The 14,289-nt window shown below is 43.5% G+C and overlaps 1 protein-coding gene across 3 annotated transcripts in view; it reads left to right on the forward strand.

Moving 5' to 3' along the window:
• The window catches only part of SLC20A1 (solute carrier family 20 member 1), a 140,606-nt gene that overhangs the window by 59,637 nt on the left and 66,680 nt on the right, over positions 1–14,289 (forward strand). For all 3 annotated transcript variants that reach the window (XM_033949292.1, XM_033949293.1, XM_033949291.1), the window contains one exon: positions 13,344–13,463. In XM_033949292.1, the coding sequence (XP_033805183.1) occupies positions 13,344–13,463 (120 nt within the window). The remainder of the gene's footprint in view (positions 1–13,343; positions 13,464–14,289) is intronic.

Here is a 14,289-nt window from a genome sequence, read left to right on the forward strand (position 1 = left end):
TAGAGAAGGTGGAGAGGGGCAGATTCTTCAGACTAGCGGGGACAACAAAAGCAAGAGGTCATTCAGAAAAACTGAGGGGACAGATTCAAAACGAATGCAAGGAAGTTCTTCACTCAGAGGGTGGTGGACACCTGGAACACGCTTCCAAATGAGGTAATAGTCCATAGTACAATACTGGGGTTCAAAAAGGGACTGGATGACTTCCTGGAAGCGAAGGGGATTGCAGGGTACTTATGTTAATTCCATGCCCCCAGTTGAGCCAGGCCAGCTCAGGCTGGTACCACAAAAGCAACTCCTCTACTTCAGTTTCCTTGCTTCTGAAATACTGGAATCAAACACTGTAGCTCTGCCAGCCCACTCTGAGATGGCAAAATGAAGAGAGGTGGACCGTCCTCTCATGAGACTCCAGAAGTTGTGGGCTAGGAGCTGGATGCAAGCAGAGGCTCTGGGCTGATGGCATTCTCCATGCCATCAGGGCAGCACCAGCCATAAATGCTGATTTATTTTAGATGGTTTGTAAGATGAACCCTTTTAGATCACACATCATTTGATATACCTGACTCCTCTTGCTTCATTGGAAATGATGCAAACTGAGTTTCAGAATTTGATCTTTTCGTGCTGCTTATCCAATAAACACAACCTGCTCTAAAGATATTTAGGTTTAGGAGTTCACAGTTGAAAGGATTCATGATGACTTTTTGTTAATATTCTGGCTCTGGGCTGTTAAGAAAAAAAACATGGATAATGTATCCTTGTTGGAAATTTTTGTTTAAAATGTTCTAGATGGCCCCTTCAGTCTTTGCCAGAAGCACTAAAAATTTAAAGTCCCGTAATTAAATGCATTATTTTTTTTTTTTTTTAATATTTCCAATTTCACATCTAGTCTATAAGAAACTCACTTGTCAAAACTGAAAAACATGCCTTTGATCTATGTATATAAACAGCAAGTAAGATAGATACAGTATCATATGCCCTTACCTTGATGCGTGCTTTTCTGTATTTATCCTTGAAATATGTTGGAAATGGTAGTATTTCCTGATTTTTGTTGCTAATATAAAAATGTTTAAGACCACTGTATATATTTTGAAATTAGATATTTAATTTGTTGGGCATGTTTAAAACTTTTGACTATTGGTGTGTTAATATTTTCACTTGAGTGATCAATCAGTTTAGGCAGCAGTATTTAAAAGTATTTGCTTATATCAATTGTGCTGTACAGTGCTGCTGCTGGCATTAGAATTTTCCAACACAAATGAGCAACTATGATTCTGTTGTGATTTTTATTCATATTCTAAATCAGTTACAGTATAAATTTTATGCTTCAAACATGTAGTAGGTTCTCTTTAATCATTTGCTTCCATGTCTTCACTGTAACTACTCACCTGACTCTCGGGTCCATCAGTCTGCCTGAGGCAAGTGCATATTCTGATCTCAAATGCTGTATCAGATTATAAACACCTGGTGGGGATATACTTGCTGAACAAGGTTTACACATCCCCCTTCCCCTAGCTGGGCTTGTGCAGCAGGTATGTAAAGTTTTTATGCAAATGGCTTAACTTCAGAATAGAAAATCTGGAAGGATCAGTTAGATTTAAAACTGGAAAAAGATAACAGCCGGAGGAAAAGATAAATTGTCAATGATCTGTAATGAAACTGGAACGGACACTGCTGCGTCGCCCATAATGAATTACATGGAAGCAAATTGATTAGAGATAGAGAAGTGGGTGGGTAATGGAGGACATAGTAATAAACATCGGTAGTGAAAATATAGTTGAAGAACTAGTGAATTTATATCAGCAGCTTTTAAACTGAGATGTGGGGGAAAGCCGACAGTTGCCCAGGAGCGGATGGTTCGGTTTGAGATATCCTTGGAGGATACTACTGAAACAGAATATCTAGGGAGTCCCAGTAGGGAGGTTCCAATAATGGTGAAAGAAAGCCAGGAGGGCTTAAGAGGAAGGCAAAGTAAAAGACTCAAATTTTCCCTGTCTTCTCAGCAACCTGTAGTTGCAAGGAAGAAACACAATTTGAAGTGTCTGTATACAAATGCTAGAAGCTTAACAAATAAAATAGGAGAATTAGAGTATATAGCACTGAATGATGAGAGAGATATAATAGGCATCTCGGAGACCTGGTGGAAGGAGGTCAATCAATGGGACACTGTTACCTGGGTACAAATTATATTGCAAGGATAGAGTAGATCAAATTGGAGGGGGGTTGCACTATTATGTTAAAGAGGGAATTGAATCAAATAAAATAAACATTCTGCATAGCAGATAGCAGTGTGGAATCCTTATGGCTAGAAATTCCATGTGTGAATATAAAGGTAGGGTTATACTACCGTCTCCCGTGACAAAATGAGCAGATAGAAAATGTTTTCAGAGATTAGTAAAGCTGGAGAAATGGGCAACACTATAATAATGGGTGATTTCAATTACAACTACCTCAATTTATGCCCTACATGGAACAACCAGGGGTCTTTGGGACACTGCAAGGCCCTCCCCATCCAACACACACACTACACTCATTCACTCAAAACCAGAGAGAGAAGGACACAGAAAAAGAAGTGGAGAAAAAGCCTCAGTTCAGCTTCATATGGCAAAAAAACTCCACTTCTGTTCAAGCAAGCAGACCAACTGAAACTACTTGTGCATGTGTGTTAAATCAGCAATGGTGGAAAAATAAGGCACTGTAGCAGACCCCCCAAAACCACCTCACAAAAAGCACACCACAAATTCACAAGTCCATTGTGTAGATTAATCTGTACTAGTGCTGCCTGATTCAGGAAAAAAAATTTCGATTCATTCAGCCTATTGAAATTGGTTTCTCGATTCTATCCGATTTTTCTGCCCAATTGGGTGTTTTTTTTCAAACATCCTGGTGGGTTTATTTTATAAACTCCAAGATATGATTACCCGAAGTGGTTCAAAACACACTATACAAAACTAATCATCAATACCACTTCCAGACAGAATGTATTCAGAATATATTACTAACTATTCAGGAAAAGGCCTCAGAATAGGAGCCTACGTGCAGTCCTATCACAGACTGAGACTTCAACGTAGCAGCTCCTTGCTCCAATCATTGGCCCAAAAAACCTGAAAATTTCTTTAATTCACTTTAATTATTTTTTTAAATAAATATGTATACTTTTTTAAGATTTTTAAATTTTTTCTTCAAGTTATTCTAAATCTTGTGGATGCACCTCTCTGATGGTTTGAGAGAGAATATTTGACAACTGAATACTTATCTCAGCGTTGTCATTGCTGGTTCAAATATTGCCTGTTCACTGCCAATATGTTGCCGACGTGGCCAGCGTTTCGTGGACATAACATTCGGTCCACTGCTTCAGGGCCAGAGGCAGAAACATTAAGGCATTTCTCCGTTAATCGTTGCCAACCTAACCAGTATCTCTATCCCTCCCTCTGCACCATCCCTTGTGTCCAACTTCTCTCCCTTTCTGCTCCTTCCCTCCCTAAATCCTATTGTCCATCATCTCTCTCACTCTGCTGTATTTTTAGACCCATTATTTCTTCCCTCCCTCCCTCCGTGTACTTCTACACCAGGGCCTCTCTCCCCCTGAAGGCTTATGCCACCATCCCTAGCCTGTTCCCCCCTTGAAGGCATGTCCCACTACGCTCCCCCCCCCCGGAAGGCCTCTGTTACCCCTGGCCTCCCTGCACTGTTTACCTTATAGGGGCAGCCTGCAGAGAGATTGCAGTTAAAGCGTCTTTGCAAACCTCTTTGAGCTGTTTCCTCTGCTGCGATCCCGCCCCTCCTCTGACATCATAGGCAGGATTGCGGCGGAGGAAACAGCTCAAAGCAGTTTGCAAAGACGCTATAACTGCAATCTTCTCTGCAGGCTGCACCTATATGGTAAACGGTGTGGGGAGGCCAGAGTGGGAAACCGGACGCCGGGTGGGGGGAAGCTGGACAGCAGCACTTCCCGGCTGACCCTCCCTCCTTGCCCTCTAAAGCAGGTGCGGCAGTGGACGGCCAGCAAGAGCAACGCTGGTGCTCCTGCTTTAGGGGACGAGGGGGGAGGGTCTGAATCGGGAAGCCAATTATTTATTTTTTTTTATCAATTTGACATCGATTCACCTGAAGTTAATCGGTGAACCGATTTGAATTGGGCAGCACTAATCTGTACTTCAAAATAACAGTCACCAATATTGCAACATGAGCAGAAAAAGCAAAAAAAAAGACTTAGCTGCCAGTGAAGTCCCAGCTGTCTCCAAAGTGCAGTCAAGTTGTGCACCACCGCCCAGACTCTAGCCAGTCAACCCGACAGGAAAATCTTCATTTTGCTCTGCTGCATCAGGGGTGTAACACTTCTGCATCACAGGCAATCAATCAGGAACTTCCATACAGAACTCGCACACACTCCACAAACGATGTACTACTGGCGCAAAGAAACACCACAGTTCACAACTCTTCAACCAATCCAGACTCCGCCCCTGAACCCATAGAACAATCACCACTCAGCTTCAGCCAAAGATTGCTGCCCATTCAATACTGGCATTCATTCTAATTGGCTGGAGTGATTGCAGTAGATATATCCAGTGTTCTCTCTGTCTCAGCAGACGCCTCCAATCACCGCGACTAGCTGTATAAGGAAGGTGCTCAATCACAGTACAATGCAGGGAACTAAATTCATGCTGAGCCTCAAGGCAATGTATAACCATAGGCTCCTCCGTACGTCGAGTATTCAGACACGATCTGGGCTCAAGTAGTCTAGTCTTCAGCCGTCGGGAAGTATGACCCATATAGAGCAGGGGCAAAGGATGATATAAATGACCCCCTCAGTCACACATGAGGTCACATTCCAAAGATTGTAAACCTGACCTGTCCTGGGATGATGAACACATCAGGCTCAATCATCGAAGAACATACTGAGCAGTTACCACAATTACGATGTCCCAGGGCAACTTGCACATCCTGCTCTGTTGATACTGGTCTAAGGACACTTAGGCTCAGAATGTCACATAAATTCCTATTACGACCATATAGAAACATAGAAACAGACGGCAGATAAGGGCCACGGCCCATCTAGTCTGTCCACCTCAATGACCCACCCTCTACCTTTCTCTGTGAGTAGAACCCACATGTCTATCCCATTTGACCTTAAAATCAGGCATGCTGCTGGCCTCAATAACCTCTAGTGGAAGACTATTCCAACGATCAACCACCCTTTCAGTGAAAAAGAACTTCCTGGTGTCCCCGTGCAGTTTCCCGCCCCTGATTTTCCACGGATGCCCCCTTGTTGCCGCGGGACCCTTGAAAAAAAAGATATCTTCTTCCACCTCGATGCGGCCCGTGAGATACTTGAATGTCTCAATCATGTCACCCCTCTCTCTGCGTTCCTCGAGTGAGTACAGCTGCAATTTATCCAGCCGTTCCTCGTACGGGAGTTCCTTGAGCCCCGAGACCATCCGGGTGGCCATTCTCTGGACCGACTCAAGTGTCAGCATATCTTTACGGTAATGCAGCCTCCAGAATTGCACACAGTACTCCAGGTGGGGTCTCACCATGGATCTATACAATGGCATAATGACTTCAGGCTTACGGCTGACGAAACTCCTGCGTATGCAACCTATGATTTGCCTTGCCTTGGATGAAGCTTGCTCCACTTGATTGGCAGTCTTCATGTTCTCACTGACCATCACCCCAAAGTCTCGTTCTGCTTCAGTTCTTGTCAGGATCTCACCATTAAGGGTGTAAGTCTTGCATGGATTTTGGCTGCCCATGTGCATGATTTTGCATTTTTTGGCATTGAAGCTGAGTTGCCAGGACCTAGACCAGTGTTCCAGTAGGAGTAGGTCGTGCGTCATGTTGTCGGGCATTGAATTTATGTCTCTTGTGCTTTTGCCCACTACGTTGCTTAGTTTGGCGTCATCGGCAAATAATGTTATTTTGCCTTGCAGCCCTTCAGTCAAGTCTCTTATAAAGATGTTGAATAGGATCGGACCCAGGACTGAGCCCTGCGGCACTTCACTAATCACCTCCGTCGTTTCGGAGGGGGTACCGTTCACCACCACCCTCTGAAGCCTACCTCCAAACCAGTTCCCAACCCATTTCGTCAATGTGTCACCTAATCCTATAGAACTCATCTTGCTTAGCAACCTGCGGTGTGGTAAGCTATCGAATGCTTTTCTGAAGTCCAGGTATACGATGTCCAGGGACTCCCCAACATTCAGCTTCCTCGTCACCCAGTCAAAGAAGCTTATCAGGTTGGATTGTCAGGATCTCCCCTTAGTAAATCCATGTTGACGGGGGTCCCGTGGATTCTCCTCGTTCAGGATCGTGTCCAATTGGCGTTTGATTAGAGTTTCCATTAGTTTGCACACTATTGATGTGAGACTCACCGGTCTGTAGTTTGCCGTCTCCATCTTGGAGCCTTTCTTGTGGAGTGGAATGACGTTAGCCGTCTTCCAGTCCAACGGGACGTTACCCGTACTAAGGGAGAGATTGAAGAGCGCGGATAACGGTTCCGCCAAGACATCACGCAACTCCCTGAGCACCCTGGGGTGTAGGTTGTCAGGCCCCATTGCCTTGTTAACCTTAAGCTTTGACAGCTCGCAGTAGACACCGCTGGGTGTAAACTCGAAATTACTAAACGGGTCAACTGAATCAGCCCTTGTCTGTAGCTGAGGACCGAGTCCTGGCGCCTCGCGGGTCAAGACTGAGCAGAAGTATTCATTTCATAGTTGGGCTTTTTCCGAGTCTGTTTCTACATAGTCTCCGTCTGGTTTCCTAAGACGTACTATCCCGCCTGAGTTCTTATTTCTGTCACTGATATACCTGAAGAAGGATTTATCTCCTTTCTGGATGTTCTTCGCTAGAGACTCCTCCATGCGGAATTTGGCCTCCCTTACTGCTGTTTTGACGTCTTTTGATTTGGCCAGATACACTTCCCTAGAGTCCTGTTTCCCTGATTGTTTGTAAGAGATGAAAGCTTTTTTCTTCTTCTTGATGAGGTCCGAAATCTGCGCAGAGAACCACTGTGGCTTATTGTTCCTTCGCCGTTTACTTACTGATTTAACATAGCGGTTAGTCGCTTCTTGTATGATGGCTTTCAAAGTCGACCACATTTCTTCCACGTTATCGGTTTCTGCTTGGCTTTGTAGCGCCTGGCGAACGAAGTCTCCCATTTCTTTGAAGTTTGTGTCCTTGAATTTGAGGACCTTGGTCAGTGTGGTAGATTTAGTGAAACCTTTCTTGAGATTGAACCAGACCATGTTGTGGTCACTGGAGGCCAATGTGTCGCCCACCGAGACCTCTGTGACACTTTCTCCATTGGTAAGTATCAGGTCCAGTATTGCCTGATCTCTTGTTGGTTCCAACACCAGTTGCCTGAGTCTTACTCCCTTCATAGTTTAATAGCCTCCTGCTGCTGCCGGAAGCAGAGGAAAACGTGACCATAGGAAAATTAATACTCGCATATGTTGAAAACAAGGGTGTACTCGCAGAATGTTCACGTGTCTACATAGAACTTGCTCTGTTCTAGAAATCTGGTTAAATATAGACACAAACAGGATCACATCCTGCTGAGGTGGACACTCGCAATATTCCAGCAAACCATTCCTGTGGTTGTAAAAGGTTGTTTTTGCAGCCCTTGACACAATAGCTAACCTCTTTGATCAAATTTTTCTTGTAACAAAGTGGATTATCTGCAAAATTCAGGGTTGGTACTACAGATGCGTTTATATTGGAGAAATTGAGTGAATGGAATATTGATTTAACACACATGCGCAAGTAGTTTCAGTTGGTCTGCTTGCTTAAACAGATGTGGAATTTTTTGCCATATTAAGCTGAACTGAGGCTTTTTCTCCACTTCTTTTTCTGTGTCCTCTCTGATTTTGAGGGAGTGTAGTGTGTGTGTTGGATGGGGAGGCCTTGCAGTGTCCCAAAGACCTCTGGTTGTCCATATAGGGCATAAATTGAGGTAGTTTTGATTGTATATGTCCCTTTCCTGAGGTGGGCTGAGTGATTTCAATTACCCCATCATTGACTGGTTAAATGTTACATCAGGGGAGTGCTAGGGAGGTAAAATTCCTAGATGTCATAAATGACTGCTTCTTGGAGCAACTGGTCCAGGAACCAACAAGAGGGGTGCTATTTTAGATTTGGTCATTAGTGGAATGCAAGACACATCGTACAGGAGTTAACTGTGTTGGGTCCGCTGGGAAACAGTGATCATAATGTGATCAAATTTGAGCTGATACTGGGAGTAGCATCGCAAAAGAAATCTACTGTAGGGGATGTTTAATTTTCGAAAGGAAGACTGATAAAATGAGGAAAATGGTTAAAGAAGCTTAAAGGATCAGTTGCAAAGGTTAGGACTGTAAACCAGGCATGGATGTTATTTAAAAATAACGTGGAAGCCCAGACCAGATGAATTCCATGTATCAGCAAAGGTGAAAAGAAGAGGAAATGAGAGCCAGCGTGGTTAAAAGGTGAAGTGAAAGAGGTTATTAGAGCCAAAAATAATCCTTTAAAGAATGGAAAAAGGATCCGAATAAAGAAAATAAGAAGAAACGCAAGCACTGGCAAGTTAGATGCAAAGCATTGATAGACAGCTAAGAAAGAATATGAAGAGAAACTTGCAAAAGAGGCAAAAGCTCATAGCAATTTTTTAGATACATCAGAAGCAGAAAACCTGTGAGGGAATCTGGGACCATTGGATGATCGAGGAGCAAAAGGGGCACTCAGGGAGGATAAGGCCATAGCGGAAAGATTGAATGAATTCTTTGCTTTGGTCTTTACGGAAGAAGATGTAAGAGATCTACCTGATCCGGAAATGGTTTTCAAGGGTGATGATGTGGAGGAACTGAAAGAAATCTGGTGAATCCAAATCTAAGCCAAATCAACAAGTTAAAAAGTGATAACTTGCCAGGACCGGATGGTATACAGGACCGGAGGGTACTCAAATAACTCAAACATGAAATTGCTGACATGCTGTTAGTGATCTGTAACCTGTCCCTAAAATCGTCTAAAGTATCTGAAGATTGGAGAGTGGCCAATGTTGCGCCAATTTTTAAAAAGGGCTCCAGGGGAGATCCGGGAAATTATAGACCGGTAAGCCTCACTTCAGTGCCAGGCAAAATGATAGAAACAATTATAAAAAATAAAATTGTAGAACAGTAGATAAACATGATTTAATGAGACGGAGTCAGCATGGGTTCAGCCAAGGGAGATATTCCCTCACTAATTTACTTCTTTGAAGGTGTGAATAAACATTTGGATAAAGATGAGCTGGTTGATATAGTGTATCTAGATTTTCAGAAAGCTTTTTGATAAAAGTTCCTCATGAGAGGCTCCTGAGAAAATTTCAGTTGTGGATTAGGTATTGCTTATCAGATAGAAAACAGAGGCTAGGTTAAATGGTCATTTTTCTCAATGGAGGAGAGTAAACAGTGGAGTGCCACAAGGGTCTGTACTGGGACCAGTGCTATTTGACTTATTTATAAATGATATGGAAATTGGAACGACGATTGAGGTGATTAAATTTGCAGATGGCACTAAACTGTTGAAAGTTGTTAAAACGCATGCGGATTGTGAAAAATTGCAGGCACACCTTAGGAAATTGGAAGCCTGGGTGTCCAAATGGCAGATGAAAATTTAGGGCTCCTTTTACAAAGCCATGCTAGGGCCTTAACGTGCGGAATAGCGCGTGTGCTAGCCGCTACTGCCTCCTTTTGAGCAGGCGGTAGATTTTCGGCTAGCGCGTGCTAATCCGGTGCGTGCGTTAAACGCGAGCGCACCTTTGTAAAAGGAGCCCTTAAAGTGAAAAAATGCAAAGTGATACACATTGGGAAGAATAACCTGAATCACAGTTACCAGATGCTAAGGTCCACCTTGGGGATTAGCGCTCAAGAAAAGGATCTGGGTATTGTCATAGACCTTCTGCCCAATGTATGGCGGCAGCCAAAAAAGCAAACGGGATGCTTGGAACTATTAAAAAAGGGATGGTTAACAAGACTAGGAATGTTATACCCCTGTATTACTCCATGGTGCGACCTCATTTGGAGTATTGTGTTCAATTCTGCTCTCCTTATCTCAAGAAAGATATAGTGGCGCTAGAAAAGGTTCAAAAAAGAGCGACCAAGATGATATAGGGGATGGAACTCCTCTCATATGAGGAAAGACTAATACGGTTAGGGCTCTTTAGCTTGGAAAAGAGAAGGCTGAGGGGAGATGTGATTGAAGTCTACACAATCCTGAGTGGAGTAGAACAGGTACAAGTGGATCGATTTTTCACTCCATCAAAAATTACAAAGACTAGAGGACACTCGAAGTTACAAGGAAATACTTTTAAAACCAATAGGAAATTTTTTTTCACTCTGAGAATAGTTAAGCTCTGGAACGTGTTGCCAGAGGATGTGGTAAGAGCAGATAGCGAAGCTGATTTTAAGAAAGGTTTGGACAAGTTCCTGGAGGAAAAGTCCATAGTCTGTTATTGAGAAAGACATGGGGGAAGCCACTGCTTGGTAGCATGGAATATTGCTACTCCTTGGGTTTGGGCCAGGTACTAGTGACCTGGATTGGCCACCGTGAGAACGGGCTACTGGGCTTGATGGACCAATTATCTGACCCAGTAAGGCTATTCTTATGTTCTTAGTTTAAAATCATATAAAATGGAATTTGTAGGCTAGGAGAAAGGGAGAAAGATACATGGCAATAAGAGTTCCTAGTAAAAGCAATCTAGAATTCAGAGGATGAATGCTAGTTGTTCAAGCAGAAGTATAGTTGGGGAATGAAAGAATACAGGGGCCTTTATAGAGATTATATGAAATAATGCAGGGGTGTATTGAAGCAATACTGATTTCCAGTGGAAGAGGAATGAGTTTTGCAGAAGGATCATCCACAGCTTTTCAGCTCTGCCTCTTTGTGTCAGTGAACAGTGTCCTATCTCCTCAGTTTTTCCTTGTGCAAGTGTTGAGGAGGTGTTTTTTTTTTGCCCTGCAATTGGTTTATTATTTTCAGGTTTTAATCCAAAGTTTAAGGCTTCCTGGTGCTCCAGAGGTTTCCAGGATTTCTGGGACAGCTCTGCCTAAGAAAAAATAGAATCTCTGGTTCAGAGGACAGTAGCTGGGAGTACGTTCTTTTAGAAGCTTGGATAGTTGTCCAGCTCCTGCAAGACCTGGGATAGATTATCAATTTCTGAAAGAACTGACCCACTCTCTGGAGTACTTGGGGATTCTCTGCAGTGCAGCAGAAGACCATGTTTCCTTCCAGAGTCTTGCAAGCTGAAGCTAAGGAACATGAGTCTTGACACCTAAGAACATAAGAAGTTGCCTCCACTAGGTCAGACCAGAGGTCCATCGTGCCCAGCGGTCTGCTCCTGCGGCGGCCCATCAGGTCCATGACCTGCGACGTGGTTTCTGACTATTCCTATAAGCTACCTCTATTTCTATTTGTAGCCCTCAATCACCTTTTCTTTTAGGAACCTATCTAGACCCTTCTTGAACCCCTGTAGCGTGCTCTGGCCTATCACAGCCTCCGGGAGCGCGTTCCATGTGTCCACCACCCTCTGAGTGAAAAAGAACTTCCTAGCATTTGTTCTAAACCTGTCCTTTTTCAATTTCTCAGAGTGCCCCCTTGTACTTGTGGCTCCCCACAGCTTGAAGAATTTGTCCCTGTCTACCTTCTCTATGCCCTTCAAGATTTTGAAGGTTTCTATCATGTCTTCTCTAAGTCTCCGCTTTTCCAGGGAGAATAGCCCCAGCATTTCCAATCTGTCAGCGTATGAGAAGTTTTCCATACCTTTTATCAGTTTCGTCGCTCTTCTCTGGACTCCCTCAAGTACCGCCATGTCCTTTTTGAGGTACGGCGACCAGTACTGGACACAGTACTCCAGATGTGGGCGCACCATTGCCCGATACAGCGGTAAAATGACTTCCTTCGTCCTGCTCGTGATACCTTTTTTGATACCCAACATTCTGTTCACTTTCTTTGAGGCTGTCGCACACTGTGCTGATGCTTTCAATGTTGTGTCCACCATCACCCCCAGGTCTCTTTCAAGGTTGCTCACCCCCAGCAATGATCCCCCCCATTTTATAGTTGAACATCGGGTTCTTTTTCCCTATGTGCATGACTTTGCATTTCTCAGTGTTAAAACTCATTTGCCATTTTCTTGCCCAGTCTTCCAACCTCGTTAAGTCCCTTTGCAGGCCTTCACAGTCATCCTTGGTTCTAACCCTGCTGTAGAGTTTGGTGTCGTCCGCAAATTTAATAACCTCAGTTTGTCCCTGTCTCCAAGTTGTTAATAATATTGAACAGGAGCGGTCCCAGTACCGACCCCTGTGGGACTCCACTCGTGACCCATTGCCATTCTGAGTAATGGCCCTTTACTCCAACCCTTTGTTTCCTGCCTGCCAGCCAGTGTTTGATCCATCGGTGGATATCCCCTTACACCCCGTGGTTCCATAGCTTCTTAAGCAGCCGTTCATGGGGTACCTTGTCGAAGGCTTTTTGGAAGTCAAGGTAAATGTTGTCTATGGATTCCCCTTTATGAAACAATGCAAACAAGGTGGAGCCAAATAAGTCACCTAGCTGAGTACAACCATCATTAACATTTATAACTGCCCTGTCAGATATCAATTTAACCTGCTTACTGTCTCGGACACATGTGTGTGTCTTCAGATGCTTGCCTTGGAGCAGCCAAGAGAGCATAAGGATGACTTATTTGGCGGTCAAGCAAGTACAATAACTGATGTGATAACTTGCTATGGCAAAGTCCATGGGAAAGCCTATTACAGCTGTATAAATGTTAATGATGGTTGTATTCAGCTAGGTGACTTATTTGGTTCCACCTTGTTTGCATTGTTTCATAGAGTTTAAATCATTGTCTTTGTTGCAGAGAAGAAAAAAACTTGACTTGGTGGGGGCTCCTTCCTTGTTTCTCCTCTTCTAGGGGTGATCACCTGCTTTAGTATGAACTGAGGAAATAGGGCATTGCTCACTGACATAAGGAGGTGGAGCTGGAAAGCTGTGGATGATTCCTTATGCAAAACTCACAGGTAAAGATGGATAAACCACTGGTCAAGACTCATGTTCTTTGTACTAGAAAAAGTTATCAAGGTAAGAACCTAATCTTCCCATAAAAGTGAGTGTGTGTGTATTCTTTTTGTAGTTATGTTATCTTGCTATGTAGAAATGGAATGTAGATGTGGACAATATAGACCAGTGGAGCATAGAGGGTATGCATATATTTATGGAGGCGGGCTCAGAGTTGTCTCACATAAAACCTAGTGCTAACCACAGTCCAGGTGATTCATTAGACTTCTCTGTATATGGGGCTGTTGCCCTAGGGTTTTCAGATTTGCTGTTTTATTTCCTAGTGCTGGGCTTTGACAAAGTTCCTCTCTGGGGTATCATCCTTATTTCGGTGGGATGTGCTGTTGTTTGTGCCATTATCGTCTGGTTTATCGTCTGCCCTCTAATGAAAAGGAAGATTGAACGTAAGTAATAAGATTTTTCTTTTGACAGCTAATGTTATAAGGTTAACATCATGTACATCATGGTATGAAAACTTTCAAATATGTCTCATCAAAGCTGAATAGCTGAATTGATTCTTTTACAGTACAATCTCAGCTATCTGGCACCCAAGGGGATTGGTAGATACCGGATAACTGTTTATCTGGTTAACTGAGAGTATGTTAGAAACCTAGTCTAACACAGTCTCAATTCACCCCCGCCCATTTCTTCAGGGTGTGCTATGAGGTCTGCAGTTTGTCTATATAGATAGATAGATAGAGGGTCATCAAAACTGATTGGCTGGGGCTTGAGATGATTGAGGCTGAAAGTCTATTGGTCACAATCACCTCAAGCCCCAGCCAATCAGGTTTGAGAACAAACTGCAGATGTCGCAGCACACCCTGAAGAAAGCCACAGCATGATGGCTGAAACATCCGCTCTACTTCCCCAGATGCAGCGAGACCTAGACAACAGTCGCAACAGATAATAGTGCCCTGTGTTTTGGAACTAGCTTGTTGGATGTATGGAGACTGGACTGTTTTCCAACTCATCACTCAGAACTAGGGATCCTATTTGTATCCTAGACATCAATCCGTAGCTCTTGCAATTTGGATATTGAGACTAGAGCAGAAGTTTTAATCCAATCCTTGGGGCACACCTAGCCAGTCTGGGTTTTGTGGCTATAAATATGTTTAGTCCGATAAAAAGATTGTGTCTTTCTCAGGGAACAAGCATGACATTGTTTCTTACCTATGGGTAATGTCCTCTGATGGAGCCTTGATGTGGACACTACCCAACATTCTTTAGGTT

Source organism: Geotrypetes seraphini, chromosome 6 (genome assembly GCF_902459505.1).
Source record: "Geotrypetes seraphini chromosome 6, aGeoSer1.1, whole genome shotgun sequence".
NCBI classification, from domain to species: Eukaryota; Metazoa; Chordata; class Amphibia; order Gymnophiona; family Dermophiidae; genus Geotrypetes; species Geotrypetes seraphini.